We start from the raw sequence: 18,190 nt of genomic DNA on the forward strand, positions 1-18,190 counted from the left end.
GTTTCAAAGACATTATAGCTTAGATAAATTTTATAAATGTATTTGCAGATTTATTAGTGCTTACATATTACAAAATAAATAAAATATGTGGCAGTGTCCATCCTTTGTTGTTCTACAGTTAGTATATGGTACTGTTATTGTTAAGTATTGCTGTTATTTTTATTTCTGTGTACTTAAAAATTAGTATTTATTTAACAGAATAACATTTCATGGAATACTTAAATATTCCCCCTTGTAGCTGTATTTGATTCTACAAGATATGTGTGTGTGTGTGTGTGTGTGTGTGTGTGTGTGTGTATCCATTTGAACAGAATACGTATATACTAAATCTTCAGAAGGCATCTTGGGTGGGCTTATGCTATTCTAGTCTTCATTCTTTGGAATAGACTGTAAAGCAAGTAAAATTAATTTTTGAGTACAATTTGCTATCACATAGATAATAAATGAAGACCATTGTTATAACATTCAACACTATATTAAATATTTTGCTTCTTGAAAATATTTTGAGGTATTAAAATTGAAAGAGCTCATAGAAAGCTTGTTAGGCTCGATTGAGTAAAAGATGTGAAGATTCTGTTGCTATTCAACTGGAGAAAATAAAGATAATATTGTCAGACGATTTTAAACTGATTTTAATTAAGAAGCTGAAAAACTAGATTCCAGCTTAGCTGTAAGTACCATGACATTTGTGCTGAAAGTCATCTTCAACGCTACAGTGATTTTACACAAAATATAGAGAAATTGAATAAAGTGCCCTTTGACCAGGGAGATAAGGCTACAAGTGAAGGTTCAAAGGCCATATAAAATATATTTTGTTTTATTCCAGTTTAAAATTTCAATAAACAGATACTCATAATCTTAAAAAACATGGAAATATCTCCAAGTTTTTTGTTAGTATGAGTGATGAGTCATATTGTTCCTGAAAGTTGAATGTATTGTATCACTTGTCATTAAAATTATTTTATACATTTAGTATTTTTAATATTTTATGCCCATTCAGGAACAATATTTTTATATTAAAGTTAAAAATTTTTTATTTTTCCAAAGATGCTTAAATGCATTTGTCTTATAATTCTTAATTTTAAATAATTCATATGACCTTTTAAAATTCAAACTTACTCTTCTTTTATGAAAGCAGTACACTGTCTTCTATCCTCTTTAGCACTATGGGTGAGACAAGACAGGCATCCCAGTTGTGTCCAGACAGAACTTGTACAACAGCAGTGTTCCTAAAACAAATAGTCGTAAGATAGTATTGAGAAAGTTTAAAGATTTCCATGACTCCCTAGTAGTGAGCACTTAACTCCTAGTAAATGCCAGTCTACAGGAGTTTAAGAAATTGACTTCCTTGGAAAGGTGGACTGTAAAGATAGCGATTTGTCCCTTGAGAATTTACACATCATGAATCAAAATACTTTTTGTATATTTCACCTTGGAAAAATCATGGTCATTACTAATAAGAATACAGCAAGATACGTCGATTGGAGAGCAAATTTGGAACACTGCAGAAAATTGGTCACTGCAGAAAATTCTATTCAGTGGGTACCAAGTAACTGATATTGTGTGTAAGTTAGAGATAAGTGTCATGACTGTAACTACTGTCTGCTTAATGGAATAAAACCTTGTCCAATGACCTTAAGCCATGTTTAGCTTCGTTTTTGTATATTATTCTCCTTTGAGGAAAGACTTAGAGGTAAGATGTCTTTGTTAAATTAAAACCAAGTTTTCATGTTGAAGGTTTTGATGTTCTTCAGAGTGACAGTATATTTTCTTTCAGAATAAAATGTTTTAGTTTATATTGTTGGCCTGGATATATGTGTGCCTGTACAGTGTGCACGCCTCATGCCCACAGGTTCAAATGGCCATAAATGGCTCAGACAGCTAGAGGTGCCTATAGGGCCTGTGGGATTAGAAATTTTAATAGTATTTATTTATCATGACCATTGAATAAGTTGCAGTATCTAAAAAGCAGAATTATATCATGCAAATCAATGAAAGTTCATTTTCCTTGGATTCTACCTTGGCTTCAAGCAAAGGATTTTTGGAATAAGTATATTATAACGTATATAAAGCTTTATGAATAGGGAGTGCCTGTGAAGGGAATCTTCAAACTTTGTTGTAGTTTGCTTTTTTTTAAAATTGGGTATTTGTTTCATTTACATTTCCAATGCTATCCCAAAAGTCCCCCACACGCTCCCCCACCCACTCCCCCACCCACCCACTCCCACATCTTGGCCCTTGCATTCTCCTGTACTGAGGCATATAAAGTTTGAACGACCAATGGGCCTATCTTTCCACTGATGGCCGACTAGGCCATCTTCTGATTCATATGCAGCTAGAGACACGAGCTCTGAGTGGGGTACTGGTTAGTTCATATTGTTGTTCCACCTATAGGATTGCAGATCCCTTTAGCTCCTTGGGTACTTTCTCTAGCTCCTCCATTGAGGGCCCTGTGATCCATCCAATAGCTGACTGTGAGCATCCACTTCTGTGTTTGCTAGGCCCCGGCATAGTCTCACAAGAGACAGCTATATCAGGGTCCTTTCAGCAAAATCTTGCTAGTATATGCAATGGTGTCAGCGTTTGGAAGCTGATTATGGGATGGATCCCCAGATATGGCAGTCTCTAGATGGTCCATCCTTTCATCTCAGCTCCAAACTTTGTCTCTGTAACTCCTTCCATAGGTGTTTTGTTTCCAATTCTTTTTTTTTTTTTTTTTTTTTGGTCTTTTTTTTTTAATTTAATCTCTATTAAGATGTTATTTGCATTTTTAAAAATCCAGCTTAAGTGAATGTTGGCGGCTGTATCCAGCTGCCAGCCTCACCGTAATGGGGGCACTCTCTCTGCTATTGATCCTTCCCTTGAATGCAGGGCTCACGGAGCTGCTTTCCCTAATGACAGCTTTGCCTTTCTCTAGAATTTCCTAGAGTGCCTCTACACCTCACTCCCTTCTGCTGTGAGATGTGCAGTGGGCACAGGGGAGACCCTAAATGACAGAGGCCATACAGAAAGGCTGTTCTCTGCTGGCAGCCAACACCAGGCAGGCTTTGCAGAGACATTGTGGTTCTTCAAGGCCATTCAACTTTAGGGACACCGATAGCTGACCCTCGAGGGATTTTTGTTTGTTTGTTTTTTTTGTTTTTGTTTTTTTTGTTTTTGTTTTTTTGTTTTTTATTACATATTTTCCTCAATTACATTTCCAATGCTATCCCAAAAGTCCCCCATACCCTCCCCCGCCCCCTTCCCTACCCACTCATTCCCATTTTTTTTGGCCCTGGCGTTCCCCTGTACTGGTGCATATACAGTTTGCGTGTCCAGTGGGCCTCTCTTTCCAGTAATGGCCAACTAGGCCATCTTTTGATACATATGCAGCTAGAGTCAAGAGCTCCGGGGTACTGGTTAGTTCATAATGTTGTTCCACCTATAGGGTTGCAGATCCCTTTAGCTCCTTGGGTACTTTCTCTAGCTCCTCCATTGGGAGCCCTGTGATCCATCCATTAGCTGACTGTGAGCATCCACTTCTGTGTTTGCTAGGCCCCGGCATAGTCTCACAAGAGACAGCTACATCTGGGTCCTTTCGATAAAATCTTGCTAGTGTATGCAATGGTGTCAGCGTTTGGAAGCTGATTCTGGGGTGGATCCCTGGATATGGCAGTCTCTACATGGTCCATCCTTTCGTCTCAGCTCCAAACTTTGTCTCTGTAACTCCTTCCATGGGTGTTTTGTTCCCAATTCTAAGGAGGGGCATAGTGTCGATCCATACCTATCTCCTTGTACTAAGGTCAAATCTAAGTGGATCAAGGAACTTCACATAAAACCAGAGACACTGAAACTTATAGAGGAGAAAGTGGGGAAAAGCCTTGAAGATATGGGCACAGGGGAAAAATTCCTGAATAGAACAGCAATGGCTTGTTTCCAATTCTAAGAAGGGGCAAAGTGTCCACACTTTGGTCTTCATTCTTCTTGAGTTTCATGCGTTTAGCAAATTGTATCTTATATCTTGGGTATTCTAAGTTTCTGGGCTAATATCCACTTCTCAGTGAGCACATATTGATCTTTGACAAGGGAGCAAAAATCATCCAGTGGAAAAAAGACAGCATTTTCAACAAATGGTGCTGGCACAACTGGTGGTTATCATGTAGAAGAATGCGAATTGATCCATTCCTATCTCCTTGTCAAATCTAAGTGGATTAAGGAACTCCACATAAAACCAGAGACACTGAAACTTATAGAGGAGAAAGTGGGGAAAAGCCTCAAAGATATGGGTACAGGGGAAAAATTCCTGAATAGAACAGCAATGGCTTGTGCTGTAAGATCGAGAATTGACAAATGGGACCTCATAAAATTGCAAAGCTTCTGCAAGGCAAAAGATACCGTCAATAAGACAAAAAGGCCACCAACAGATTGGGAAAGGATCTTTACCTATCCTAAATCAGATAGGGGACTAATATCCAATATATATAAAGAACTCAAGAAGGTAGACTCCAGAAAATCAAATAACCCCATTAAAAAATGGGGCTCAGAGCTAAACAAAGAATTCTCACCTGAGGAATACCGAGTGGCTGAGAAACACCTGAAAAAATGTTCAGCATCCTTAATCATCAGGGAAATGCAAATCAAAACAACCTTGAGATTCCACCTCACACCAGTCAGAATGGCTAAGTTGAAAAATTCAGGTGACAGCAGATGCTGGCAAGGATGTGGAGAAAGAGGAACACTCCTCCATTGTTGGTGGGATTGTAAGCTTGTACAACCACTCTGGAAATCAGTCTGGCGGTTCCTCAGAAAATTGGACATAGTACTGCCAGAGGATCCTGCAATACCTCTCCTGGGCATATATCCAAAAGATGTTCCAACTGGTAAGAAGGACACATGCTCCACTATGTTCATAGCAGCCTTATTTATAATAGCCAGAAGCTGGAAAGAACCCAGATGCCCCTCAACAGAGGAATGGATACAGAAAATGTGGTACATTTACACAATGGAGTACTACTCAGCTATTAAAAACAATGAATTTATATATTTTTCACCATTGTGATTATTAACTTTTGTAGATGTCTAGCACCTACTTACTACTTTTTAACTGAAAGGTTAAGGAGACTATTGTAGGATCATAAATTAATATGCAATAGACAGTGTTCTCTTAAAGGCTATATAATTATGAATTTCAGGTAAAATTTCCTTGACTTGAAAACATTCTATTAGAATCCAGTGAAATTGTTTTCTCTGTGTAAATCTGGCTGTCCTGTAACTCACTCTAGACCAGATGGCCTTGAACTCAGAAATCCGCTTGCCTATGCCTCCCAAGTGCTGGGATTAAAGGCGTGCGCCACTACTGCCCAAGTGTAAATCTCTTTAAGTGAGGAATTAATGATATTTAAATATGATTCATTGTTTTCGATTGTTTAGTAATTGATAATACTAACCTTCTAAGTAGATAGAAATTTATATAAATTTGTAAGTTTAACCCTTCTGAGTAGGATACAACTTTTACCAATTGTCTCCACTTTTAGTACATTTTCTATGATATTACATTTTTTCCTGTCACTGCAAAGTATTGTTCTTCGTCCTTGCATTCATTTTTTTTTTTTTACATTCTTATTTCATGTGTGGGGGATTGGGTGGGGTGGAGTATTGCTTACTTAGAGATCAGAGAAAAACCTTTGAGAGTTGATTCTTCCTTTCTACCATGTGGGCTCTGGAGATTGAAACAGTTCATCAGGATGATGGTAAGTGCCTTTACCTGATGACGCATCTGTCTGGCTCCTTGTCATTCTACTTTTAAAATTTATCTTTATAAATACATGTACCATGACATGCGGATGGAAATCAGAGGACAGCTATCAGAAGTTGTTATACATGTATGTGTATGCTTATTTTATATGTATAACTTTAAAATTACTTTTCAAAATAGGAACAAAAGGCTCATTTATACCATCTAGCTAAAGAAGATTATCACAAGCAACTTAATGAAATTGAAAAATACTATGCTGCAATAACAAATCAGTTTGGATTGGTGAGAGAGAATCATGTAAAGTTAGAACAAAATGGTAGGTGCTATCTTATCTAAGCTTTTATGTGTAGTGGGGAATATATAAGTGGAGTTCCTTATTAGTAGTAAATTGAACTTATCTGATACTAGTAACAGTCAATGGCAGTTTAATGCCTTTAAGTTATAATTTTACATTGCATTGCGTCTGTTCATGTTCATATTAGTGATACTGTCTGTGAAATGTTCAACTTACATAAAGCATTTCTAATATTTTTATGTTACAGTACAAGAAGCAATACAGTTAAACAAAAGACTCTCTACCTTAAATGAAAAACAAGAATCTGAAATTCACAGTTTAAAGAAGGTAAAATTGACATATTAAGCAAAAATAAAGCATATAGTCCAAGATCACTGGTCTTATAGGGTATTATGGAATATTACTAGAAAACAGTTGAGTTTTTTTTGTGAAAGTTAGCAAAATATAAATTCATAAGCATTATGTATGATTCTTGCAAATATAATGAATGATTTGTTTAGTTCATTCAAAATACTATTTCTTCAACTTACCATCAGAGACATACATTCTTGGGGAAATAGAGATAGCCTATAAAAATTTACTGTGTCAGCTTGATAGATAGTATGCTCGGTTTTTTCTTTCTTTTGTTCTTTTTCTTTAAGTAACTTGTATATTGGGTGATTTGTGGTACTGAATATAACTATGAAGAATATAAAACATATTTCTACTTTAATAAAGTTTATAATATGTTTTAATTTAGTTTTATGTTGATGTGATGAAATGTTCCTATAAAAGTGCCTTAAGGGGAAAAGGGATTTATTTTGGCTTACAATTCCAGTTACTCTCAGTTACCCTTGCTAGCAAGGTCAAGGTGGTAGAAGCTTGAAACATTTGGTCACATCATACCTACAATGAGAGACCAACCATGATGAGCTGTTGGTCAGCTCCCTTTCTTCACTTATACAATCAAGGATCCTAGCCAAGGGAATGGTGCTACCCACAGTAGACAAGTCTTCTCAACTTATTTAACCTAATCAAAATAATATCCCCAAAACATAGTCAGAGTTGTGTCTCCCAGATGCCTTTTAACCCATTCTGCCTCTAGATTCCTGCCCTTACTTCCTGCCCTAACTTCCTTGGATGATGGAATACAAACGATAAGATGGAATAAACCTTTCTTCCCCATGCTGCTTATGATCATAGTATTTCATCTTAGCAATAGAAACTCTAAGACATCTACCAGCAGCCTGCATGCATCTTTTGGTACTTTGTAAGCTAGTCAGCAGAGAGGAGCATCCAGTCCAGTATGTCATATGACCATGCTGTGCTTACTAATTTTATGTCAACTTAGCACAAGCTAGAGTTAATCTGAGAGGATGACTAACTTGGCTAATGCCTTATTGAGGATCCTTTTCTGCTTGTGACATCATTCTCTACAGTAAACCTAAGTGTAGTGTCTACTGTCTTGCATTTATTATGCTTGGTGCTCCTTTGTGGTTTCTGGACTTAAGTTTGGTGTCTCACATTCATTTCAGTTATTATTTCTCCCATACTTGTTTTGTTTTTTTTTCCCATTCTAGTACTGCTAGTATCTCCATGTGACATCATTTGTAATTGTAAAAGTTCTTTAATGTTTTGTTCTTTTTACTTTTTACTTTTGTTATATTCTCAAATTCACATGTATTTCTTCAGTTATGTCCAGACTACTAATGAGTTCAAAAGTTTTCTTCATGGTATTGTTCTTTTTCCTGTACTGAGAACATTGAATTTATTTCTATACTCAACAAAACTGGAAAACCTGGACGAAATGGACACATTTCTAAACAGATACCAGGCACCAAAGTTAAACCAGGATCAAGTTAATGATCTAAACAGGCCCATATCCCCTAAAGAAATAGAAGCAGTCATTAATAGTCTCCCAACCAAAAAAAAGCCCAGGACCAGATGGGTTTAGTGCAGAGTTCTATCAGACCTTCAGAGAAGATCTAATTCCAGTTCTGCACAAACTATTCCACAAAATAGAAGTAGAAGGTACTCTACCCAACTCATTCTATGAAGCCACAATTACTCTGATACCTAAACCACAGAAAGATCCAACAAAGATAGAGAACTTCAGAACTTATGAATATCGATGCAGAAATACTCAATAAAATTCTCGCTATCTGAATCCAAGAACACATTAAAACAGTCATCCATCCTGACCAAATAGGTTTTATTCCAGGGATGCAGGGATGGCTTAATATACGGAAATCCATCAACGTAATCCAGTATATAAACAAACTCAAAGACAAAAATCACATGATCATCTCGTTAGATGTGGAGAAAGCATTTGACAAAATCCAACACCCATTCATGATAAAAGTCTTGGAAAGATCAGGAATTCAAGGCCCATACCTAAACATGATAAAAGCAATCTACAGCAAACCAGTAGCCAACATCAAAGTAAATGGTGAGAAGCTGGAAGCAATCCCACTAAAATCAGGGACTATACAAGGCTGCCCACTCTCTCCCTACCTATTCAACATTGTACTAGCCAGAGCAATTCGACAACAAAAGGAGATCAAGGGGATACAAATTGGAAAAAAAGAACTCAAAATATCACTTTTTGCAGATGATATGATAGTATATATAAGTGACCCTAAAAATTCCACCAGAGAACTCCTAAACCTGATAAACAGCTTTGGTGAAGTAGCTGGATATAAAATTAACTCAAACAAGTCAATGGCCTTCCTGTACACAAAGGATAAACAGGCTGAGAAAGAAATTAGGGAAACAACACCCTTCTCCATAGTCACAAACAATATAAAATACCTTGGCGTGACTCTAACTAAGGAAGTGAAAGATCTGTATGATAAGAACTTCAAGTCTCTGAAGAAAGAAATTAAGATCTCAGATGGAAAGATCTCCCATGCTCATGGATTGGCAGGATCAACATTGTAAAAATGGCTATCTTGCCAAAAGCAATCTACAGATTCAATGCAATCCCCATCAAAATTCCAACTCAATTCTTCAACGAATTAGAAAGAGCAATCTGCAAATTCATCTGGAATAACAAAAAACCTAGGATAGCAAAAACTCTTCTCAAGGATAAAAGAACCTCTGGTGGAATCACCATGCCTGACCTAAAGCTTTACTACAGAGCAATTGTGATAAAAACGGCATGGTACTGGTATAGCAACAGAAAAGTTGACCAATTGAATAGAATTGAAGACCCAGAAATGAACCCACACACCTATGGTCACTTGATCTTCGACAAGGGAGCTAAAACCACCCAGTGGAAAAAAGACAGCATTTTCAACAAATGGTGCTGGCACAACTGGTGGTTATCATGTAGAAGAATGCGAATTGATCCATTCCTATCTCCTTGTACTAAGGTCAAATCTAAGTGGATCAAGGAGCTCCACATAAAACCAGAGACACTGAAACTTATGGAGGAGAAAGTGGGGAAAGGCCTCAAAGATATGGGCACAGGGGAAAAATTCCTGAATAGAACAGCAATGGCTTGTGCTGTAAGATCGAGAATTGACAAATGGGACCTCATGAAACTGCAAAACTTCTGTAAGGCAAAAGACACCGTCAATAAGACAAAAAGGTCACCAACAGATTGGGAAAGGATCTTTACCTATCCTAAATCAGATAGAGGACTAATATCCAATATCTATAAAGAACTCAAGAAGGTGGACTCCAGAAAATCAAATAACCCCATTAAAAAATGGGGCTCAGAACTGAACAAAGAATTCTCACCTGAGGAATACCGAGTGGCTGAGAAACACCTGAAAAAATGTTCAGCATCCTTAATCATCAGAGAAATGCAAATCAAAACAACCCTGAGATTCCATCTCACATCAGTCAGAATGGCTAAGATCAAGAATTCAGGTGACACTCTGGAAATCAGTCTGGCGGTTCCTCAGAAAACTGGACATAGTACTACCGGAGGATCCAGCAATACCTCTCCTGGGCATATATCCAGAAGATGCCCCAACAGGTAAGAAGGACACATGCTCCACTATGTTCATAGCAGCCTTGTTTATAATAGCCAGAAGCTGGAAAGAACCTAGATGCCCCTCAACAGAGGAATGGATACAGAAAATGTGGTACATCTACACAATGGAGTACTACTCAGCTATTAAAAAGAATGAATTTATGAAATTCCTAGCCAAATGGATGGACCTGGAGGGCATCATCCTGAGTGAGGTAACACATTCACAAAGAAACTCACACAATATGTATTCACTGATAAGTGGATATTAGCCCCAAACCTAGGATACCCAAGATATAAGATATAATTTGCTAAACACATGAAACTCAAGGAGAATGAAGACTGAAGTGTGGACACTATGCCCCTCCTTAGATTTGGGAACAAAACACCCATGGAAGGAGTTACAGAGACGGAGTTTGGAGCTGAGATGAAAGGATGGACCATGTAGAGACTGCCATAGCCAGGGATCCACCCCATAATCAGCATCCAAACGCTGACACCATTGCATACACTAGCAAGATTTTATTGAAAGGACGCAGATGTAGCTGTCTCTTGTGAGACTATGCCGGGGCCCAGCAAACACAGAAGTGGATGCTCACAGTCAGCTAATGGATGGATCATAGGGCTCCCAATGGAGGAGCTAGAGAAAGTAGCCAAGGAGCTAAAGGGATCTGCAACCCTATAGGTGGAACAATATTATGAGCTAACCAGTACCCCGGAGCTCTTGACTCTAGCTGCATATGTATCAAAGGATGGCCTAGTCGGCCATCACTGGAGAGAGAGGCCCATTGGACTTGCAGACTTTGTATGCCCCAGTACAGGGGAATACCAGGGCCAAAAAGGGGGAGTGGGTGGGCAGGGGAGTGGGGGTGGGTGGATATGGGGGACTTTTGGTATAGCATTGGAAATGTAAATGAGTTAAATACCTAATAAAAAATGGAAAAAAAAAAAAAGAAAAAAAAAAAGAATTCAGGTGACAGCAGATGCTGGCAAGGATGTGGAGAAAGAGGAACACTCCTCCATTGTTGGTGGGATTGCAGGCTTGTGCAACCACTCTGGAAATCAGTCTGGCGGTTCCTCAGAAAATTGGACATAGTACTACCGGAGGGTCCCACAATACCTCTCCTGGGCATATATCCAGAAGATGTTCCAAGTAGTAAGAAAGAAACATGCTCTACTATGTTCATAGTAGCCTTATTTATAATAGCCCGAAGCTGGAAAGAACCCAGATACCCCTCAACAGAGGAATGGATATAAAAAATGTGCTACATTTACACAATGGAGTACTACTCAGCTATTAAAAAGAATGAATTTATGCAATTCCTAGGTAAATGTTTGGACCTGGAGGGCATTATCCTGAGTGAGGTAACCCAATCACAAAAGAACTCAAATGATATGTACTCACTGATAAGTGGACATTAGCCCAGAAACTTAGAATAACTAAGATATAAGTTACAATTTGCAAAACACATGAAACTCAAGAAGAACGAAGACCAAAGTGTGGACACTTTGCCCCTTCTTAGAATTGGGAACAAAACACCCATGGAAGGAGTTACAGAGACAAAGTTTGGAGCTGAGACAAGAGGATGGGCCATCTAGAGATTGCCATATCCAGGGATCCATCCCATAATCAGCCTCCAAACGCTGACACCATTGCATTCACTAGCAAGATTTTGCTGAAAGGACCCTGATATAGCTGTCTCTTGTGAGACTATGCCGGGGCCTAGCAAACACAGAAGTGGATGCTCACAGTCAGCTATTGGATGGATCACAGGGCCCCCAATGGAGGAGCTAGAGAAAATACCCAAGGAGCTGAAGGGATCTGCAACCCTATGGGTGGAACAACATTATGAACTAACCAGTACCCCAGAGCCCTTGACTCTAGCTGCATATGTATCAAAAGATGGCCTAGTTGGCCATCACTGGAAAGAGAGGCCCATTGGACTTACAAACTTTATATGCCCCAGTACAGGGGAACGCCAGGGCTAAAAAGTGGGAGTGGGTGGGTAGGGAAGTGGGGGGGGGAGGGTATGGGGGACTTTTGGGATAGCATTGGAAATGTAAATGAGGAAAATACCTAATTAAAAAATAAATAAAATGTTTTTAATAAAATATATTCTGATTACTGTTCTCCCTCCATCTCCTTCCATTTTCCCCAAATCCAAACACATTCTTTCTTTCTTTTATTAGAATATAAACAGACATCTAAAAATACCAAAATAAGATATAATAAGTCAAAACAAAGAAAAATCAAAAAGAGCCAGAGGAAAGAACACAGATACTGAGACAAATACATTTATACACACAAAACCCCCAGAAGAACAAAATCAGAAAGTATAATATATAAGCAAGATATCTGTAAGGTTAAAAAGAAAATGACCAGATTGAGCATTGTGAGACAGAACAAAACAAAATAACCAACCAACCAAACACCCACTCCCCTAAACATAGATAGGTAGAATTAAAATTGTGAAAATGTCTATATTACTAAATACAATCCATAGATTCAATGCAACCCCCATAGAAATACCAGTAGCATCCTCCAGAGAATTTTTAAAAATCTACTGAATTCGTGTGGAAGTGCAAAAGACTCAAATGATTAAAGAGAGCATGGCAGAAAGAGAAATGCTGAGGTATGACTATACCAATATCAAAGAGGCAAAGTAGAGAAAACAGCATGCATGGTACAGGCACACACCAAACACATAGGTCAAGGAAATAGAATAGAGAACCCAGATATAAAAATACATTTCTTATTTGTCTATTTTTATTTTGCATAGACATAGTATAGATAACTATTTTGTTTTTTTGTTTTTTTACAAAACTATAAAATGTACATTGGAAAAAAGAGATTCTCATTAACAAATGATGCTAGAGAAATTGAATTTCCACATACAGTACTCTAAAACTGGGCCTTTATCTTTCACCCTGAACTAAATCAATTCAAAATTGACCAAAGACCTTAATGTAAGGTATAAAAAAAACACTCCAAGATATAGGTATAGGTAAGAGTTTTGTTTTTTGTTTTTTTTTTTAAATAGGACTTCAGTAAGGAGAAATTGACAAATGAAATGAAATGAAGAAGCATGTGCAGGCTAACCTTAGATGTCAACTTGAATCCATCCTAAACCAACTGTGCTGAGAGTGGAGGAGAAACCTTAAGAGGAATAAGAAATAGGGCATGGTTGGACACACAAACTTTATATGCCCCAGTACAGGGGAATGCCAGGGCCAAAAAGGGGAAGTGGGTGGGTAGGGGAGTGGGGGTGGGTGGGTATGGGGGACTTTTGGTATAGCATTGGAAATGTAAATGAGCTAAATACCTAATAAAAAATGGAAAAAAAAAAGAAATAGGGCATGGACTTTACGTACCAGGGACGAGCTGGAAGAAGGGAACCAGCTGAAAGAGGAACACAGAGAGGGAGGGCAAAGAAAAAGAACAAAACATAATGACACACATGTATGAATATGCCATAAGAAAACCCTTTATTTTAAACAAAATTAACTGAAAAATAATTTTTAAATGAATAATTGAGAGTAAGAGGTGTAGTTTAGTGGTAAAGAACTTGTCTAGCATCCATGAGGCTCCAAACTTAATTTCAGTTTTTGTAAAACAAGATAAACTAAATGATTCACTAAAAATGTGCTTGTTCTGTAAGGCAAAGGATATAGTCAATAGGACAAATCCACATCCTATAGATTGGGAAAAACTTTTCAGCTCTGTACTTAATTAAATTTATCCCTGAGTAGTTATTTGAAGCTGTGGTGATTTTTTTTTTCTACGTGAGTTATTGGTATACTGAAGAGCTACTGATCTGTGTATGCTGATTTGTCTTCTGCTGCTTTCCTGAAAATGGTTTTTGGATCTAAAAGCTGTTGGGGTTTAAGTAGAGGGTCTTGCCATTTACAAACATGGAGGATATGATTCCTGCATTTCTTATTTGTCTATTTTTATTTTGCATTATTGGTGGAGATAAGACTTTGAATACTGTGTTGAACAGGAGAGAATGGGCAGCCTTGTCTCAATCCATATTTTAGAAAAAATGCTTTCAGTGTCTCACTATTTAGTATAATGTTGGATATAGATTTGCTGTGTATAGCCTTATGCATGTTGAAGCATGTTCCTTCTAGTTTCTTCAGGGCTTTTATTATGAAGGGATTTTAACTTGTTGAAGGCCTTTTTTAGATATAAGTTTCAAGGATTATATGGTTTCTGTCCTTAAGTCTATTTGAGTGCTGAATTACAGTTACTGATTTACATATATGGAACAAACCTTTCATCCCAGGGATGAAAACAACTTGTAGTACATGTTCTTCTTAGTCTTTCTCTCCTCTCCTCTCCTCTCCTCTCCTCCCCTCCCCTCTTTTCCTTTCTTCTTCTTCCTCCTGTATTTTGTTCCTCCTCCTCCTTCCTTGTTCCTTCTTCCTCCTCCTTTTCCTTCTCCTTATTCCTTTTTCTCTCCTTCTTCCTTCTTCCCTTCCTTCCTTTCTTCCTTCTTTCCTTCTATCCATCTTTTCTTCCTTCTTCCCTTCTTCTTTCATTGTTTTTTTTCAAACAGGCTCTTGCAGTATAACCCTGGCTGCCCCAGTACTCACAGAGATCTGAGTACCTCTATCTCCTAAGTTCTGGCTTTACAAAAGTGCACCATCATATTCAAATTTAATGTGTTATTTTAATCCTTTGTCACGTTTTAGTCATGTACACATGCACACAAAATGAATTTTAGGCATTTTTATCCAGTTCCCTGTCTTCTCTCTTTCTCTCTCCTGATGAAACCTTTCTTCCCAACAAATTCCCTTCCTACCTTCATGTCTTTTGTGGTGTGTGACTGTCTTAGGGTTATCATTGATGAAACACCATGATCAAAAACAACTTGGAGAGGAAAGGTTTTTTTTTTTTGTTTTTTTTTGTGCTTACTTTATTTATTTATTTATTTATTTATTTATTTATTTATTTATTATATGTAAGTACACTGTAGCTGTCTTCAGACACTCCAGAGTCAGATCTCGTTACAGATGGTTGTGAACCACCATGTGGTTGCTGGGATTTGAACTCCGAACCTTCGGAAGAGCAGTCGGGTGCTCTTACCCACTGAGCCATCTCACCAGCCCGAGAGGAAAGGTTTTATTTGGCTTATGCTTCCATATAACTATTCAGAAAGACAGGACAGGAACTCAAACAGCGCAGGAATCTGGAAGCACAAGCTGATGCAGACAGAGACCATTGAGGGGTGCTGTTTATTGGCTTGCTCTTCATGGCTTGCTCAGCCTGCTTTCTTATATAGCTCAGGACAATCAGTGCAGAGATGGCACCTTCTATAATAGGCTGCCCTAGAATCAATCACTAATTAAGACAATGCTTATTGGCCAGATTCTCCACCCCCAGAGCTCTCAGGGACTGGACCACCAACCAAAGAGTACCCGTGGCTCCAGCTACATATGTGTCAGAGGATGGCCTTGTTGGACATCGGTGGGAGGAGTAGCCCTTGGGTCTGAGGGCGTTCAATGCCCCAGTGTAGGGGAATGCCAAGGCGGGAAGACAGGAGTGGGTGGGTGGGAGAGTACCCTCATAGAGGCTGGGGGAGGAGGAATGGGATAGGGGTTTCCGAAGGGTAGACCTGGAAAGGGGAAAACATTTGAAATTTAAATAAAGAAAATATCCAATTTTTAAAAAAAGAATAAAAACAAAGAAAGGAAGGAAGGAAGGAAGGAAGAAAGGAAGAAAGAAAGAAAGAAAGAAAGAAAGAAAGAAAGAAAGAAAGAAAGAAAATGCTTGTTTACAGTCCAGTCTTATGGAGGCATTTTCTCAATTGAGGTTCTCTCCTCTTGAATAACTATAGCTCGAGTTAAGTTGACATAAAATTAGCTAGTACATTGACTCACTGAGTTTAATTAGGGTTACTGCATGAGCACGCGTGGAAGATTTTCACTAGAGCACAAGCAACCTATCAGTGGGTAAGCCACCAAGGAAAGTGACACACCCTTCTAGCACCTGTTATTTCAAGAGTTGCTCAGGGAAGAGTGGTCCTTACAAGCCCTTCCCCTTCCATGATGAAATGTTGATGAGCCATTCCTGTCCAGGTAGTGTGTGGGCAGCCATGGCTACAGTGAGTGATGAGTGCAGTAGCCATGCCATATCTAGACGGCATATTTTGTATTTTTCTTATCCTCTAGGACTTATATTTTCTACCTCCTATTCTGTGAGCCTTGGAAGGGTGATAGAGATGTTCCTTTTAGGGCCAGTACTCTGCACTTTAAGCAGTTATGAGTATCTGCATTAACTCCCACCTACTACAAGCAGCTTCTTTGACAAAGCCTGAGAGCATCGGTAGTTTACTGATGTGAACATGGCAATTTGAAAGGTAATTTGAAACATGAACATTTAGCAAAACAATAATAGTAGTCATAGTTATAGTCATAGTAGTAGGAGAAGAAGGAGGAAGTGGCTCTCTCCTAGGTCCTATGACCTCTCAACCATGGGCTTTTTTTCCAGGGTTTTACAAGTTCTCTCCTGTCTTCACAGGATGTCTCAAAGCCGGCAAGAAAGAAGTTGGTGACCCCCATCATAATCATGCTATTCTTATACCGATGGACACATCTTGCCTGACAGGTCCCTTTGTTTGCTCACATGGCTCACAGGGCCATCTCCATGTACTGGCGGTTAATGCATTGATGATTTTGGTTACTCTACAAAGCATTACTGTCAGCTATTTTTTTCACACCTGTGACCAATTATCTGAATAAACAATAATAGAAATAATGTATTTTAGCTCGTATTGCAGAGGTTTTAGCCTATAGTATTTGGCATACTTGCTTCTGAGCCATGTCGGGAGAACATCTTGACAGGGAGCATGTGTGGACCAGGGAAGTTCACTTCTACTATGGATAGGGAGTACACAAGGGCCTGGGGCAAGAGAGAACTCAAAGCTATGATCACAGTGACTTTCTGGCTGGCCTGGACTCACTATGTAGATGAGGCTGGCCTCAAACTCATAGAGATCTACCTGCCTCTACCTCCCAAATACTGGGATTAAAAGTGTGCCCTACCTACCCTTGCCCTTTCAAGCTAACCCCCTTTTCCATTTCCCCTTTCAAATCACCTGTCTCCTGCTATTACCCTTTCTTTTTTTTTTCACAGTTACTGTGGTGTTTATTCAAATAATAAATTCTTAATAGTCATTAGCAAACTTAAGCACTGGGGGTTTTGAAAACATACAACAGGGTTTGAAAATGCTTATTATAAAATCTGGATATATATCTTCTCAACTTTGACAGTTACTGAATATTTGTTTGTCAGGTCTATTCAGCTCAGATTTTATAGCATAAAACAGTTACAAATCATACAGAAACAAAAACATGTGTGCAATTTATTTATTTATTTATGTATTTATTCATTACGTATTTTCCTCAATTACATTTCCAATGCTATCCCAAAAGTCCCCCATACCACCCCCCCCACTTCCCTACCCACCTATTCCCATTTTTTTGGCCCTGGCGTTCCCCTGTCCTGGGGCATATAAAGTTTGTGTGTCCAATGGGCCTCTCTTTCCAGTGATGGCCGACTAGGTTTCAAGAGCCCCTCTCCCACCATGCCCTATTTTTCTTTCCTGGTCTCTGCAGTAACTCAGGTTATATACTCAAACCTGAAGATTGAGAGTTTGGAACCACAAATGTCTTTCTGGGTTATATCACTCAATATAATTTTTTCTAGGCCCATACATTTACCTGAAAATTTAACAACTCATCCTTCTTTATAGCTAACTAGTATTCTAGAGTGTATATGTACCACTTTTTCATCATCCATTAATCGAGGATGTCCCCATTTCTTAGCTATTGTAAACAGTGGCGATAAACGTGGCTGAGCGAATATCTGTGAAGTGGTTTGTCTAGTCATTTGGACATATGGTAAATGTATTTTTATTTTTTTGTAAATTTTATACAGTGATTTCTAGAGTGGCTGGACTAGTTTCCCATCTCAGCAACAGTGGAGGAGCGCTGTCCTCTGCGCACATCCTCGCCGGCGCTCGTTGCCAGCGCTTGTTGCCTGTTGGTTTAGGGATTCTGACTGAAGTGAAATCTCAGTGGTTTAACTTGCAGTTTCCTCATTCCTAGGGATGTGGAACCTTTTCGGAGATGTTTCTTAGCTAGTTTTGTTTCTTCTTTTGAGAGCACTGTTCATATCCATAGCCTGTTTTTAAACTGA

General features: G+C 38.5%; 1 protein-coding gene across 1 annotated transcript in view; it reads left to right on the forward strand.

Annotated features, from left to right (window-relative positions):
* Positions 1-18,190, forward strand: part of Ccdc73 (coiled-coil domain containing 73) — a 113,414-nt gene that overhangs the window by 59,269 nt on the left and 35,955 nt on the right. The window contains exons 8-9 of the mRNA NM_177600.4: positions 5,915-6,050; positions 6,277-6,356. Coding sequence (NP_808268.2) covers positions 5,915-6,050; positions 6,277-6,356 — 216 coding nt within the window. The remainder of the gene's footprint in view (positions 1-5,914; positions 6,051-6,276; positions 6,357-18,190) is intronic.

The sequence above is a fragment of the Mus musculus genome, chromosome 2 (genome assembly GCF_000001635.26).
Source record: "Mus musculus strain C57BL/6J chromosome 2, GRCm38.p6 C57BL/6J".
NCBI lineage: Eukaryota > Metazoa > Chordata > Mammalia > Rodentia > Muridae > Mus > Mus musculus.